This window comes from Stegodyphus dumicola, chromosome 1, assembly GCF_044657685.1.
Source record: "Stegodyphus dumicola isolate Sdum_Otavi_A_Nest chromosome 1, ASM4465768v1".
Taxonomy (NCBI): Eukaryota; Metazoa; Arthropoda; class Arachnida; order Araneae; family Eresidae; genus Stegodyphus; species Stegodyphus dumicola.
Genome location: NC_140768.1, coordinates 177,624,709 through 177,638,184, shown reverse-complemented (window position 1 = coordinate 177,638,184; position 13,476 = coordinate 177,624,709). Strand labels below are relative to the sequence as shown.

The window sequence follows — 13,476 nt, the reverse complement described above, 5'->3', positions numbered from 1 at the left end:
TTGCTTACATTTTCTTATACTGCCATTTTTTTATTCATAATTAGTAATTTTAGACATTTTATTATAAATATCAGTTTGAGAAAATTGTGGAGTGGGTAGTAAAATCTACCGAAAAGGGTGAATTGAAACCCGAATGTACTGCTTATCAAGCCAAAACACTACTGGAAATGTTTATGCTTGGCAAGGAATTTCTAGAACATTTGACATTTGAATCCAATAGGTACAGATTACAAAATCGTAGCAAAATGAATTCAATCGCAATCGACGAAATGAAGGTATTTTGGGGGAACTGTATGTACATGTCAGTTGTAGATTTACCATTTAGAAGATGGTAATGATCACTGCAAACAAGGCAGGAAATGATTTCAAATGCAATGACCGTAAATTCGTTGGAAAGAGATTTGTATGCATGTACGTATATGCATGCTGTCCACTGTAGTGAACAAACTGTAGCAATTATTTAAAACGAAATTTGAATAAAATTAATTTTTTTATTATTACTAAGGTTATTTTAAGTAGAAAAAATACACACATTTTCATTTAACTTCTCTAGATTATTTGTATGCAACAAAGGGTTAATTTTATGCAAGATCTTTCATGTAAATTTTGATTTCTTGTATATAAGCTGGATAAAATTAATTTTATTTGTTAAAATGCTCATTTTTTCACATTTCTTACTGCTGCATTTTTGAATATTGTAAAGCGATTACGTATATATCGAAGTAGGAAAAGGGAGAAATGAGCAGTGCTTTTGCGTGGATTCGAACTCTGAACCACCTGATTGTTATCGGGGCGAGATTCCAGTTACACCACAAAAACACGCTGTAAGGAGGGAGAAAATACGTTATATCCTCCCTAGACCTAAAGGGCGACTGGAGTGGCGGAAGCTCACTCGCCAAAGCCTGATGGCATTATCATCCGCAACATTTTTTAGCTCGGGTACATAGTAGAGTATTTTGATATTTTAGAGCCGGGAAATATGAAAATTCAACGATGCCCTTGTCAGGATTCGAGCTTCTGACTTCCAGATTGTCAGCCGAACGTGCTTCCAGGTTCAGCAGCAAGATATGAGATAAGAAGGTGTTAAAAAAACCCTTAGATTATTATCGCCTTAAAAGAGTGGGTAAGGAAGCATGGATCGTATAGCCAAATCCTGGTGGTAAAGAATTTTAATTCGGCGCCACTGCAGAATCTTTAATAGAGAGAGAGGTTTGGCGAAGCAGAAAATGTGCAATTGAAAAATGTGCAATTGCCTGCCCGGGATTTGAATTTCGCATCTCCCGATTGCTATCCATTTGTGCTTACTGCTGTACCTCAAAGTCATGTCCCAAAAAGGGAGAAAATACCTTACAGCAGTGGTGCCCAACCTTTGGCCTATCGCGAGCACATTTTGGCCTATCACGAGCACATTTCCAAAACATCAACATTTTTGTTAAACATATTTCCAATCTTATGTGATACATTTGAAATATTAATTTCGGCAAATGGGTTTGAGATGAATAATAATATTGGTTGAACGTTATGGAAATCAGAGAAGCGGAGTTCAAAATTATTTTTCAGGGCATTTAGGTTTTCCGAGTATTTCTGTTTCAATTGCCTCGTGGTTATTAATATGCCTTGATAAATTCTAAAAATGGATGAAATTTTTTTCTTTCATCTGATTTATCCACAAATTTAACTTTATCTGAAAAGCAGTTACAGTCTCAGTCAATTGAAAAAGGGTTTTTGCTTTTTTCCTGGAGATCATCGTTCGGTTTGTCCAGTTTAGCTGTTATATCCGTGAGAAAATACAGATCGGATAACCAATTATTATCGTCCAATTCTTTATAACTTTCTTTTCCGGATTCCAAAAACTGCTTTTTATTGGCAAAAGAAGTTCTACAAATCGTTGAAGTACTTTTCCCCTGCTGAGCCATCTGACATCGGAATGAAGCAATAAAATTCCATGTTCGCTATAAAGTTCATCAGTCAGCAATCAATTATTTTATGACATCTTGCAAGATATCTCTTATGACTATAAATGCTTACCATATTTTAACAATTAAGAAATATAATTGAATGGTTATTTTTAAAATATTTTTGGTTCATAGTACCTAATCGGGCTGGCGAGCACATACAAAACGATCGGCAAGCACACTTGTGCTCGCGAGCACAAGGTTGGGCACCGCTGCCTTACAGTGTAAGTATCAGAGTACAAAACTTCTCAGCTTAAGTGTTTTTTAGATTTTTACGAATCAATAATCCTACATAGATATCATCCTTGACATGATTAACCTGAAATCGGGAAAAATAGAAGTAACGCATTACTTTCATAACGGTCTTCTAAATTACATCCGAAGATTCGACTTCCTCCTTTAGCAAAACGAAAGAAGTTGTTAAAGATAAATGCATTAACATAAGAAGAAGGCCGCGGAACTCGTTGTTTTACTTTATGCTATTACGATTCATATTCATGAAGGAAATAAAAAACTAACAATAAATATACATAAAAAATTGTTCTTTTCGGCTAGTAAAACGAAGAACCCGTTCTTTCAGATATTTAGAACTTTTAATAATTTATAATTTATTTTATTACTACGTTTGCCTTTAACAAAGAGAGCTCTGGAGTTTCAGTATGCAGAGAAAATACGTATTTTAACTTTTTGTAAACGTTTTTGTAACGTTTTTGAAATCTAACATTTATCAGAATTGCGTTGCAGTCAAATACAAAATTTATTCTGAAATTGCAGATGTTGCATTGCACGGTTAAAATAAGAAATATTCTCTTTGCGGTTTGAATGAGGGAAATTTAATGCAAATGAAATACAGAAAAATTCAAAATGCTAATGTCTATCATTTCTGTTAATATTTTTCAACTTTCAGAGGCCCACCAGCGGCCGAGCGGTAAAGTCGCTGAACACTGGTAGTTCGGTCCGAGGTTCGAATCCCGCGAACGGGCTGGCTGCATGGGTGTTTTCGTGGTTTTCCCCATGTGTAACGTGTATACGAGCCAGTTTCCCTTAGAAAGTCCTCCACGAAGGCATCCTTCCCCTTAGGCAGATAGCCCTAGTGAGCTTTGCCATAATTAAATACACCAAATACACCAACTTTCAGAGACCGATTTCCACAATATAAAGCAATAATCTTCTGTTCAATTTCCAGTTAAATATTACTATCCTTTACTTTTGAAAATAATGTAATATTATTCTTCAGTTTATAAGTTTAATACATAAAAATGTAGTATAGATTAGTTTTAATCATTCTATTCCTGAATACATATTTTATACCAATGAACAAAAATTTTCATGAATGTTATCTCACTGATGAATTAAACGACTCTGGAAACTTTACAAAATTATCATAAAATGAAAGTTTATATTACTTAATTTATTTCTTAAACTGGAGTCATTAGTCTGTGACCTGCCGTTCAAGAGCTATTTTTTCTTGCAATATTTTTGAAACATTCTGCAAGAAATACAATAAAAACCAAAACTTTCAATATAACTGGAATCTTATCTTTGTGCAGGTTAATGTTATATTTGTGCATGCTCACTTTTTTGGAACCAATATTTTACTTGCTTTCTTAATTTTAATTTATAATTAACCACTCCTTTGAAAGAATTTTATGAGGGTAATGAAAAGGCGCAAAATGACATTCCATTGAAGACTTACTCAGATTTAAAAGATACTGTCTTTTGCAATAAATATTATGCTTTTTTTAGATATATAAATATAAAATTACGTTACCTGAGCACTGATTTTAACATTTGTAACATTTCTTCTGCCGTCTCGTGCCACATAGTGGCGCATGCGTAGATCCTAGTGATGTGGTCAGAACCCTTAACAGGTACACTTTTTCCGGAAGGACTGCTGGACTCTTCACTACGAATAGAGATAGTCTCATAGTACTGTGAAATATCATTGTCATCTTTATTCTCCAGATCTAGTTCCTGTCAAGATGATGACATAATTAGATGTATAAGCACGGATAAGCAATTTAAGACAGTGCTACGATCATTAACTTTGTATTGCGAAAGCATAGCAATTAATTTTATATTACTCACGTTACACAACATATTCCATGACTTATCTTCTCATGACTAAAATTTCTATTTGAAGAAATGAAATAAATGGTCATTGCATATTTATACGAGTTAAACCTTTGAAATACTAAACTAAAGATTACAAATTTTTAAAGGTAATAAAAAGTAACAATTTCTGAAGATTTAACATGCACAAACATCATTCTGGGTAAGACATGATGACAATCCTTTAAATTTATTAATAATTATTCTGCTAAGTTTATTATTATCCGTTAAGTTCCTCTCTAAAAAGAGCTATAACCTGTTGTCTTTTTGAGATTTTTGTTTCCTTTCCTTAATTTCTATATTTATGCGCGTGTTCTATGTACCTTTCTTACTTATGTTAGTACAACATAAATGGTAATAGAACGATAATGTCTATAATCTATCCCTAAAAATAGCTCCATTTCCTGCTTAGCTAGAAAAAGGGATAAGAAAATATTACTGCTCTGTTTACGAGCTTCTGTAATATATTATTCCTCTTAACCCTTTCAGCTAAGAAAAGATTTGGTTTCATGCATAATTGCACAAATAAGAATAGCATATCATATCGAAGTAAACAAATTTGAAAACTCTATTGATTATCTTCTGCACAAAAATCAAAATAGGCAACTTCAGAGAATATTTGCAAGCATAACACAGGCCCTCTGGCTATTTTGTTAAGAAATACAGATTTCTTCTCCATCAAAGCATCTTAGCATCTACTTAAAATATTTATAAAAACAATATTTACCGCCAAATATGTGCACAATCAATTCTGATTATTTGATGTATATATGGGAGCGTTAACATTGATCCATTAATTGGTAGTCCTATTTAAAATTTGGTTTTGAAAATTTCAAAATTATTCAGATGTGTGCAACGCATTTTGTATAGCTGTAAATTAGTGTTTTCATATTTCATTTCCCTTCATTTACTTAATATATGTAGTAATAGCCTTTTCTAAGAAATATGCCCATTACCCATTACCCATTACCCATCCATGAAGTGCACATTTGAAGTACATATGAGTTTTTGTTGAACGATATCATCTTTATGATCCTAGATTAATCTGTGCCATTACAACTGGTAAATTTAATTTTATGACTCGTCATGATGGTCTTGCACTCACATTATGATCCAGCATAGCATTTTATGCAGTTCTATTCAACGGATGACAATTAGTCGCTTCAACATGTACACTGCAATAAAAGTTTCATAATGTGCATTTCTGATGTATCGGGGAACTCGAAAACTTTCGGCGTGTTTCACGCCAGTCAAATACACACAAGATGACCAGTCAGACATGACAGCACTTAGTAATAACGGTAACAAACAACAAAAAATTATTTCTGAAATCTCTACTGAATACTATCCTTGCTATATTGTTTTGATTGAATGTAAATGTATAAAATAAATATTGAAATAGGAAATTGCTTTCGTTTTGCATGAAGTATTTTTCGTAACAGGTTAGTGTATTTTAAGGTATTCCTTTCAATTACCTTAATAAAGTAAAGAATATCTTTCACGAAAACAAATTGCGAAGTTACTTTTTTTAATCTCTCTACTACCTAGTTAATGTCTGTTATTTTGCCTCTAAAAATTACATTTGTAGACTATTTATATACGTTAATTTGATCATTATCTTTTTATTTGATATGAACCATCAATTTTAATTTTCGTTAGCTCTTATCAGGATGAAAATGAGATACTTGTGTTAAAAAAAACAGAATTCTTGAAAGTTAGACAGAGAGCTGTAGCAGCCGCGATGAGCGCAGTATTAATATTAGGTTGTTTGGAAAATAATGCAGGTTTTTAACATATATCTTTAAAGTATCATAACTCAACTCAAAAACAATTTTATTAATCAAAATAAGCATCAGCCGAATCAATGCATTTTTGCCAAAGAGATATAAGTTTATTTATGCCAATAGAATAAAATTCTGTAGTTCTGGACGCGATAAAGTTGTCAAAGACGTTTTTGACCTCATATTAGATTCTGAAGCATTTCTTCTACAGAATGTTATTCAGATGTTTGAAAAAGTGGTAATCGGTCGTCGAGAGGTCAGGCGAATATGGGGTATATGGGGTATAGAGAGTCTCGTATCTCAATTCGTCCAATTTCTGGAGGGTCATTTGCACGACGTACGGCCGAGCCATGGAGGTAGGAAAGAAGTAGGTCCTTTCTTACTTCCATGGGCTAAGCATCGTCTTGGAGAAGAACTGGCCGCTTTCTGTTGACCAATACCGAGCACATACGTTGCAATTTTTGGAACATTTCGTTGATTTGCTGACAGTAACAGTACTTATCTGCCGTAATCATTTCGACCAGATTTAGGAAGCTGTAGTGGATGAGACCGGCCTCAGGCCACCAAACAGTCACCATAATTTTCTTTTGGTGCAAATTTGGCTTTGGAAAGTGTTGTGATGTCTGACCGCGCTCCAACTACTGAGCTGAGTGTCGCCAGTTGTTGGAGAGAATCCACTTTTCATCGCACGTAACAATTCGATCAAGAAAAAGGTCTTTTTTTTTTTTTTTTGGTTGCGGAGAAGAAGAGCAGACGATACTTCAAAACGGCGAGCGATTTTTTTTATTTTGCTCAATTCGTGAGGTACCCACTTATCGAGCTTCTTTGACTTTTCTATACGATTCAAGTGACCAGAAATCGCTGTTTTGCTTACGAACAGTTATACTTGGGTTTGTTTCAACTAAAGTCTTCAAATCATCGTCATCAACAGCTGAAAAGCGTCCACGATGCTCTTGATTTTCCAGATCAAATTCTCCACGGCGAAACTTTTGGTATCACCGTTGAACTGTAGATTCATTAACACTTTTCTCACCCCATACTTCGTTGACATTTCGAGCCGTTTGTGCTGCGCTGTGACCTAGCTTGTACTCATAAAAGTAAATTTCAGAAAACTCCGTTTTGACATCTAAACAAAAACACCTAGTAAATAATTTTTGAAAATAATTTTGGAACAAAATGATTATATAGAAATATAGAGCGAAAATAGAGCTTCAAAATTATATATAAACCAATGTAATTAAAAATATTTTGCTGCTAAAAATGTACAGAAAGGATAAACAATTGCCAAAATCTGCATTATTTTCCGGACAACCTGATACATTACCCAGCTCTACGACTTCCAATATCCGACATTATGGGTAGCCAAGCCACCCGCATATTTAATTATAATTGAGACGATGCTTGTTAACCAGTGCTTTTTACTTTAAATTTTAAATTCACCGTTTATGGTAGCTGAAATTCCACAAGAATAGATATTTGTTCAAAATAAAATTTGAATTAAAAGGTTGCTCAAACTTTCTTCTAAATCTATTGTTTTTTCAGAGATGAGGTGAGAAATCACCTGACCACACTTTGTAGGGTACAAGAAATTAAATTAAATAAGGAAGCCTACACATCTTTTTTGGATATTGATATTTAAAGATATTTCTCTGATCAGCTGGATGTTCTGTTTAAATCGTATATTCGACTTAATAAATGAGAAAAGCATGTAAAGTTTATCTTAAGTTTCTAAGAGTTAATTTTAGTTAAAGCTACTTTCCTGTCCTTCCTAATTTCAGCTTACAATTTCCTACCAGAATGTTTTTAGAATCGCGGTTAATGCAAATGAGTAAGAGTGGCATTTAAGTCGAAGTTCCACTGACTTCGGGAGAGAGACTCAAAGTTTCTGCCTAGCGCGCGTTTGCCTTTTGGATACGTCTCTCTTTAAGCTGTACTACGCTCGACCGTATTTCAGGCCCTTGATAGCTTGCTAGCTTATTCGATATTTAGGAACCAATTACTTAGACTTTTGATAGCTTCAGCTATATCTTTTATTAGTTAAGTTCTATTTCTCATTACCTTGAGTTCAAGCCCAAGTGGAGGCTTTGCTGTACGCTCTGAGAAAGGAGCCAACTGTTAAATTCTTATTTTGAAAAATAACGGTAATTAACCCATCTTGAGTTTATGACTCTTTTCCTGAACTATAGCAATTATTCGCTTATCTGTTCACGAGGTTCCTACAGTCTGTCTATCATAAGAAAAGCTCTCGCCAGTTAGGCTGCAGCTGTCTGTTGCCGTAGAAACGAGCCTTGACCCATTTTCCGTAGGGGTGTCTTGAAGACGAATGATAACTCTTTTCCCCCCAGCCAACAGTCGACAAAAACAAAATAACAATAAAGCAACCCTTGGGTCACCCCTATTTGAAATGCATTAGCCTTGTTGCTATAGCGACCGGCCACCCGCCAGACACTGTGGCGAGAGCTCTTCTTCTCATAGACATTTAGTATACATTTAGCTGTTAATAAAAGGATAGAACCCTACAGGCCTTTAGACCCTTTTAATCTACTACATTCTCTTTATAAGTTACCGAATTAAATATTGCCTTGGTTATAATTAAATAACAACTAAACAAAATATTGCAGGAATTTGTTACTTAAAAAAATCTGTCGCAGTTAGCGAAAACAAAAAAATTAATATTTTGATGAACAAAAATGTTAAAAGTTAAGAGTTTCTTACGTAAATATTAGGAATAAGTTTATTCTTACCTCACTTTTTATTTCTCCTTCATCGTCTCTTCTCCGATTTAATGCCAAAGATTGGTCTATCAGGGCTCCACAATACATGGGATTGACGAACAGTCTATAAAGAATCGATTAGAATTTATTTATTTATTTATTTATTTTTTCAGATTCACTTATTACTTTTCAACGATTTAGAGCTTTTTTGGAATAGACCATGGCTCTGATTATCTCAAATTCTTCTAATTAATTTTTATTTCCCATAGAATGAGTTATCTCTAATAAATTGAAGGGTGGGGGCAAAATGCTCCTATATATACGCAGTTTTAAACGTTTTCAATTTTGTTTTATATTAAATAGTTGGATTTTATTTAAATATAAATTCTGTTTTCAATTTTTGCTACTTTAAAGTATAAGTGTAACATAGCAAGATGACGGGGGACAGATTAGATTATACAAATTAATTAGAACAAAAGACATTACAGTTAAAGGGAGGGAGATATTCTACAAAAGGATTTTTATGAGAAATGGGCACCAAGGAAAAATCTGAAACTAGGCGACAAGCAGAGTTTCAAGGTTTTAATTTGAATAATGGGCCAGAGAAAATCACATGAAACAAGCATTTTCTAGATACTTTAAGGTAGGATTTTGTCTGGAAGGTGTACAGAAAATTTACTGACAATTGACGTTTTGAGCTATTCTTGTGCAGTCACAAGATTATTGCATTACCAAAGTACATGGTTATTACATTCACCGGTTTTTGAAATCCTTTAATTTCCGAGTGTTCTTAATATTCAAGTCCGAAAAAAAGTCTTAAATTCTTAAATTCATGGGTGCAAATTTTGTTGTGAAACAGCGCAGCAGGTTTCAATTCGATTTCAATATGGAAAATTTGTAGTTATGATGCAACATGTGTTTAGAAGGCAATACCATGCAGGTCTGTCAAGCTACCGCAGCATTCTGAGGCTGTATCAAAAATTCAAGAACACTGGGCTTTTATGTAAAGACTAGAGCTTTGGACTGCAAAGCGTTTCAAACGAAACAACGGAGATTAGCAAACGCGCTTGACGCAAACTTGCTCTTTAAGCAGTTAATCAGGATTTTGGGATGGCGATTGCAACTGAAACCATAACGTTTGAAGCCGTTGCAAGATATGAAGAAGAAAAGAAGCTTTACAAGACTACACTTTTGCCTCCATCTAAGAGTCAATGGCGATCTTACATTTCATATGTGCGACACTGTAAGCGATTACAATGTCACGATACAGAGCACGTAAAGTTTTCAAGTACTTGCTGAATAGAAACCCTATTCGTTAAAATCAAATGTCTTCTGTACCATTTGCACAGACAAATGTGTATGGGAACTTTTTTTCCTTCAAAAACACCGTCACAAACCCAATCACATTATGTTTCTACTACGCGGGACTTGACGTCGAAAGGGACAATTCTAAGAACCCGCATTCCAGGAAAACCACGTAGCTAGGTTACCATTTTCACTTACTACAAAGACTTGAACGCCAAACACTGATCGATTATCGCTCAGATTGGGATGACGTGATCCTTCAAAAGCAGAACTTTCGTCTGATTGGTTGTCTTTACCCGGAACCCGAGACAATTTCGGTGAGGTTCGAAAAAAATCCCGCGTAGCCGCAACATTGTTTCCGTAGTTTGGCGGGACTTCACTTCCAGCGGGGCTCCTTTTTCTAAAAATCCTCCCATTTAAACCAGTGCTACCAGAATCTCGTTTCTCAGAAAAGTCCCGTCTAGTATCCTGTCTAGTAGTCCCGTCACTGTAGCCATATGTGATAACCTCTTTAAGTTCAGAAGTCAAACAACGAAAATCAGCGTTATATTTTCAAAATTTTCACAGTAGCTTCGCAGAATTCTCTGCATTTCGATTCTGCTCGATTCCCGGAGCAGAAACACCGTGGGAGATATATCATATCAAATTCACAGCCCAGTGATTTTTTTTTTCTTTTGTTGAAGATGGTTTTCATGTTTCCCATTACCAGCAACATTAGAGCTCCAGAAGAGCATTACAGCTGCTTTGGTGACCGCCAGGGGAATATTTTGTAGCGTTTACGGACAGCAAAGATGTGTATCATGCAAGAGCAGGACCAAACATCAACCATTTCGAATATTATGACTCAAATTCGAAAGATTGTTTTATTTCCAAGCAATATTAATTTTTATTTGCAAACTTTAGCTTTTAAAATTGATGTATCATTTTTGATTATCCTGCATTTTTGAGCCCATGTATTATGGGATCAAAAATGGAAATTATGAAACTTCCGAAAACAGAATCACTGGTATGTTTACTTTTAGAATGACAGATATCTTTTTAGTTTTAAGTATTTTAAAAAATCAATAATAAGCCTAGTTTTGTCCTTTGTTTGAGTTAATGAAGTTCATCACAGGTAATTCTTGAGAATTATTATAGTTTGACTAACTTCTAATTTGGCTAAAAAGGCAGGGGTTGTTCCTTTCTGTTGTATTTTACCGTAATCAAAATTATGATTGTTTAACAAATATATTAAATTAATTTTTTTGTTAAATTTTTATGTCAATATCAAAATTACACCAGCTCTAGCATATGCATTAGAGATAGGTAAGAAGAATCTGATTGAAATGAAATATGATTAGACACAGATAATTAAACATTTAAAATCTTAATAGATTAACAAGAGTTAAAACTTTTTATAATTTACTGAATAATATTTGGGACACAGAAATGAAAATAAAAGCATAATAATAATAATATTATAAACAGATTTAAATCTGTTTCAAAATGAAAGTAAAATCTTAATGATATGACAGATTTGCTTCTATTTCTAGTAGGAAAGTGTTTAAAAAATTTCTGAACAGAAAAATTCGATGAAAGTTCGGAGGTATGGCATAAAGTTTTTTAGTCAGAAATCTAGGCAAAACGTTTGCTTAGTCATATGAGTCAACAGTGAGCCTTGCCCGAATTGTGAATTAATTACATACAACATCGTATTGACATAAAATCCTCGCTTGCATGCGATTTAAGAAATATAAAAATAAGAAACATACTTAATTATAACGTAAAAATAATAAAAATAAATATATTTATTATTGGAATGGCTACATTGTAATAAAAACATTCCTTATTGTCTATTAAAAGTAACGCGAGTAGAAATACAGCAGTATTTTAAATCAAATACTTTCAGTGATTAATTTCTGTAGAATTTTAAAATGGAATCTAGTTTTGCAAGATTTCAATATGTTACTAATAGCATTTCAAAAATGTACTTGTAAGCATGCTTTTTCTGTATAACACCAATATCTTCAAAGGAAAGACTTTGCATAGTTTATTCTGTGTACTAAAATTATTCATAAGTTTCAGGTGTATGAAATCAACGAACTGGCCCATTTAATAAAGATACGTTTATTTTAATAAGTAACGCAACTTAATAAGTTTTAGCAGTTATTAGCATAAGGAATAACTTACTTTTCTGTGCTGGCTAGACGCTCACATTTGGGCGTCCAAATATGAACTGCGATCCATGTCTGCGACAAGAGCCACAATAGCCAAATCCAAGCATATTTGTCCGAGATAAATTCTTGTAAGAAGTTCCCTTGTGGACAAGTCCAAAACAGATACTTCGGTATAAATGCTTCAAAGAAGCACTCATCCTCTGTCCTTATTCCACAAGCAGCAATCAACATAGATATAGAAACGGGAATTGTGAGACTGATAGGAAAAGCGAAACTGAATCCCTGGATACAAATTTTGCACGAAAATTTAGCAAAAACGTAGCATACCAATGCTGCGCTTATCTGTATCATGGCCACGTGAATAGGCGCCATGCCTATAGATAATATAGAAACTTGTTCATCCAGAGGACTGGCAGTAGGAATATCTGGTAGATCAGCTTGTAGCACAGTTCTTCTGATTTGTTGCACTGCAATAGGATGGCTTCGCAAACTGACTGAGAATCCTTTGAAGATTAGAGTGGCATTCTCCATGGTCAAATGTAGAAATCCGAACATAGAACAGAAAATGAGTAGCATCTTCCACACAGAAAGAAATACGTATGTAAAATAGCGACTTTTTCTAAGATCTTCTTTGACAGAACTTAATCTGCGTATGAAGCCAATCGGAGATTTCTTATCCAGGTAGTTTTCCCACCACCGGAAGGATACTAAAACTACAGCTATAGGAATGAACCATGCTCTAGGCCCAGTCTCCGCAATCGGCCACACCGCTAAGGCACTGCCTTGAAATATTATGGCTAATATATCGAATATCACTTTAAGTGGTCTACGTGTTTCGTCTGAGTGACGTGACAAGAGACTTAAAACGGCTGGCACAAAGCACACACAGTTCGTTAGCATAGCCGCTTTAATAACATCGAGGTCGGGTAATACAATAAAAACTAATAGACACAATCCAACTGTATACAGTGTCTCTCCAATAAATACCTACCAAGGAAAAGAAAAAATATGAAGTAAATAAAAGATTAAAAATATGGTACAAGAATTTCAGGAAGGGAAATAAGATTTTCGGAAATATAAGCAAAGATCATTAACTTACTGCTAGGAATGACAAGAACATTGGCCTTTTGTATGACTTGAAGACACATATCCTAAAGCTTCGAAACAACGAAAAGAATTCAGGTATGACTAACACAAAAAACAGAGCCCAGACCCAAGCGACTCTTTCAATCGTTGGTATGAGTATTTCATAATCTTTATCACGGTCCAAACCTATTGAATAGGAAATATTTATTGCATTTTCGTGCATTCATTCATATACATGTTACCGCTCAAGTGCGGAAATCAGTTATTCTGCAGATTAGCTAGACTGATACGTTAAAATGAGGAAAATTGTTTCATTTCTCAAACTACCTAGATAATCTGTACTTTATCAACTAGGCACTCGTTATAG

At 34.3% G+C, this 13,476-nt stretch overlaps 1 protein-coding gene across 1 annotated transcript in view; it reads right to left on the bottom strand.

Annotated features, from left to right (window-relative positions):
• The window catches only part of LOC118190766 (chitin synthase chs-2-like), a 136,293-nt gene that overhangs the window by 61,472 nt on the left and 61,345 nt on the right, over window positions 1-13,476 (bottom strand). The window contains exons 4-7 of the mRNA XM_085823198.1: window positions 13,123-13,295; window positions 12,037-13,010; window positions 8,593-8,686; window positions 3,727-3,929 (exon numbers count right to left, since the gene is read on the bottom strand). Of these exons, the coding sequence (XP_085679324.1) occupies window positions 3,727-3,929; window positions 8,593-8,686; window positions 12,037-13,010; window positions 13,123-13,295 (1,444 nt within the window). The remainder of the gene's footprint in view (window positions 1-3,726; window positions 3,930-8,592; window positions 8,687-12,036; window positions 13,011-13,122; window positions 13,296-13,476) is intronic.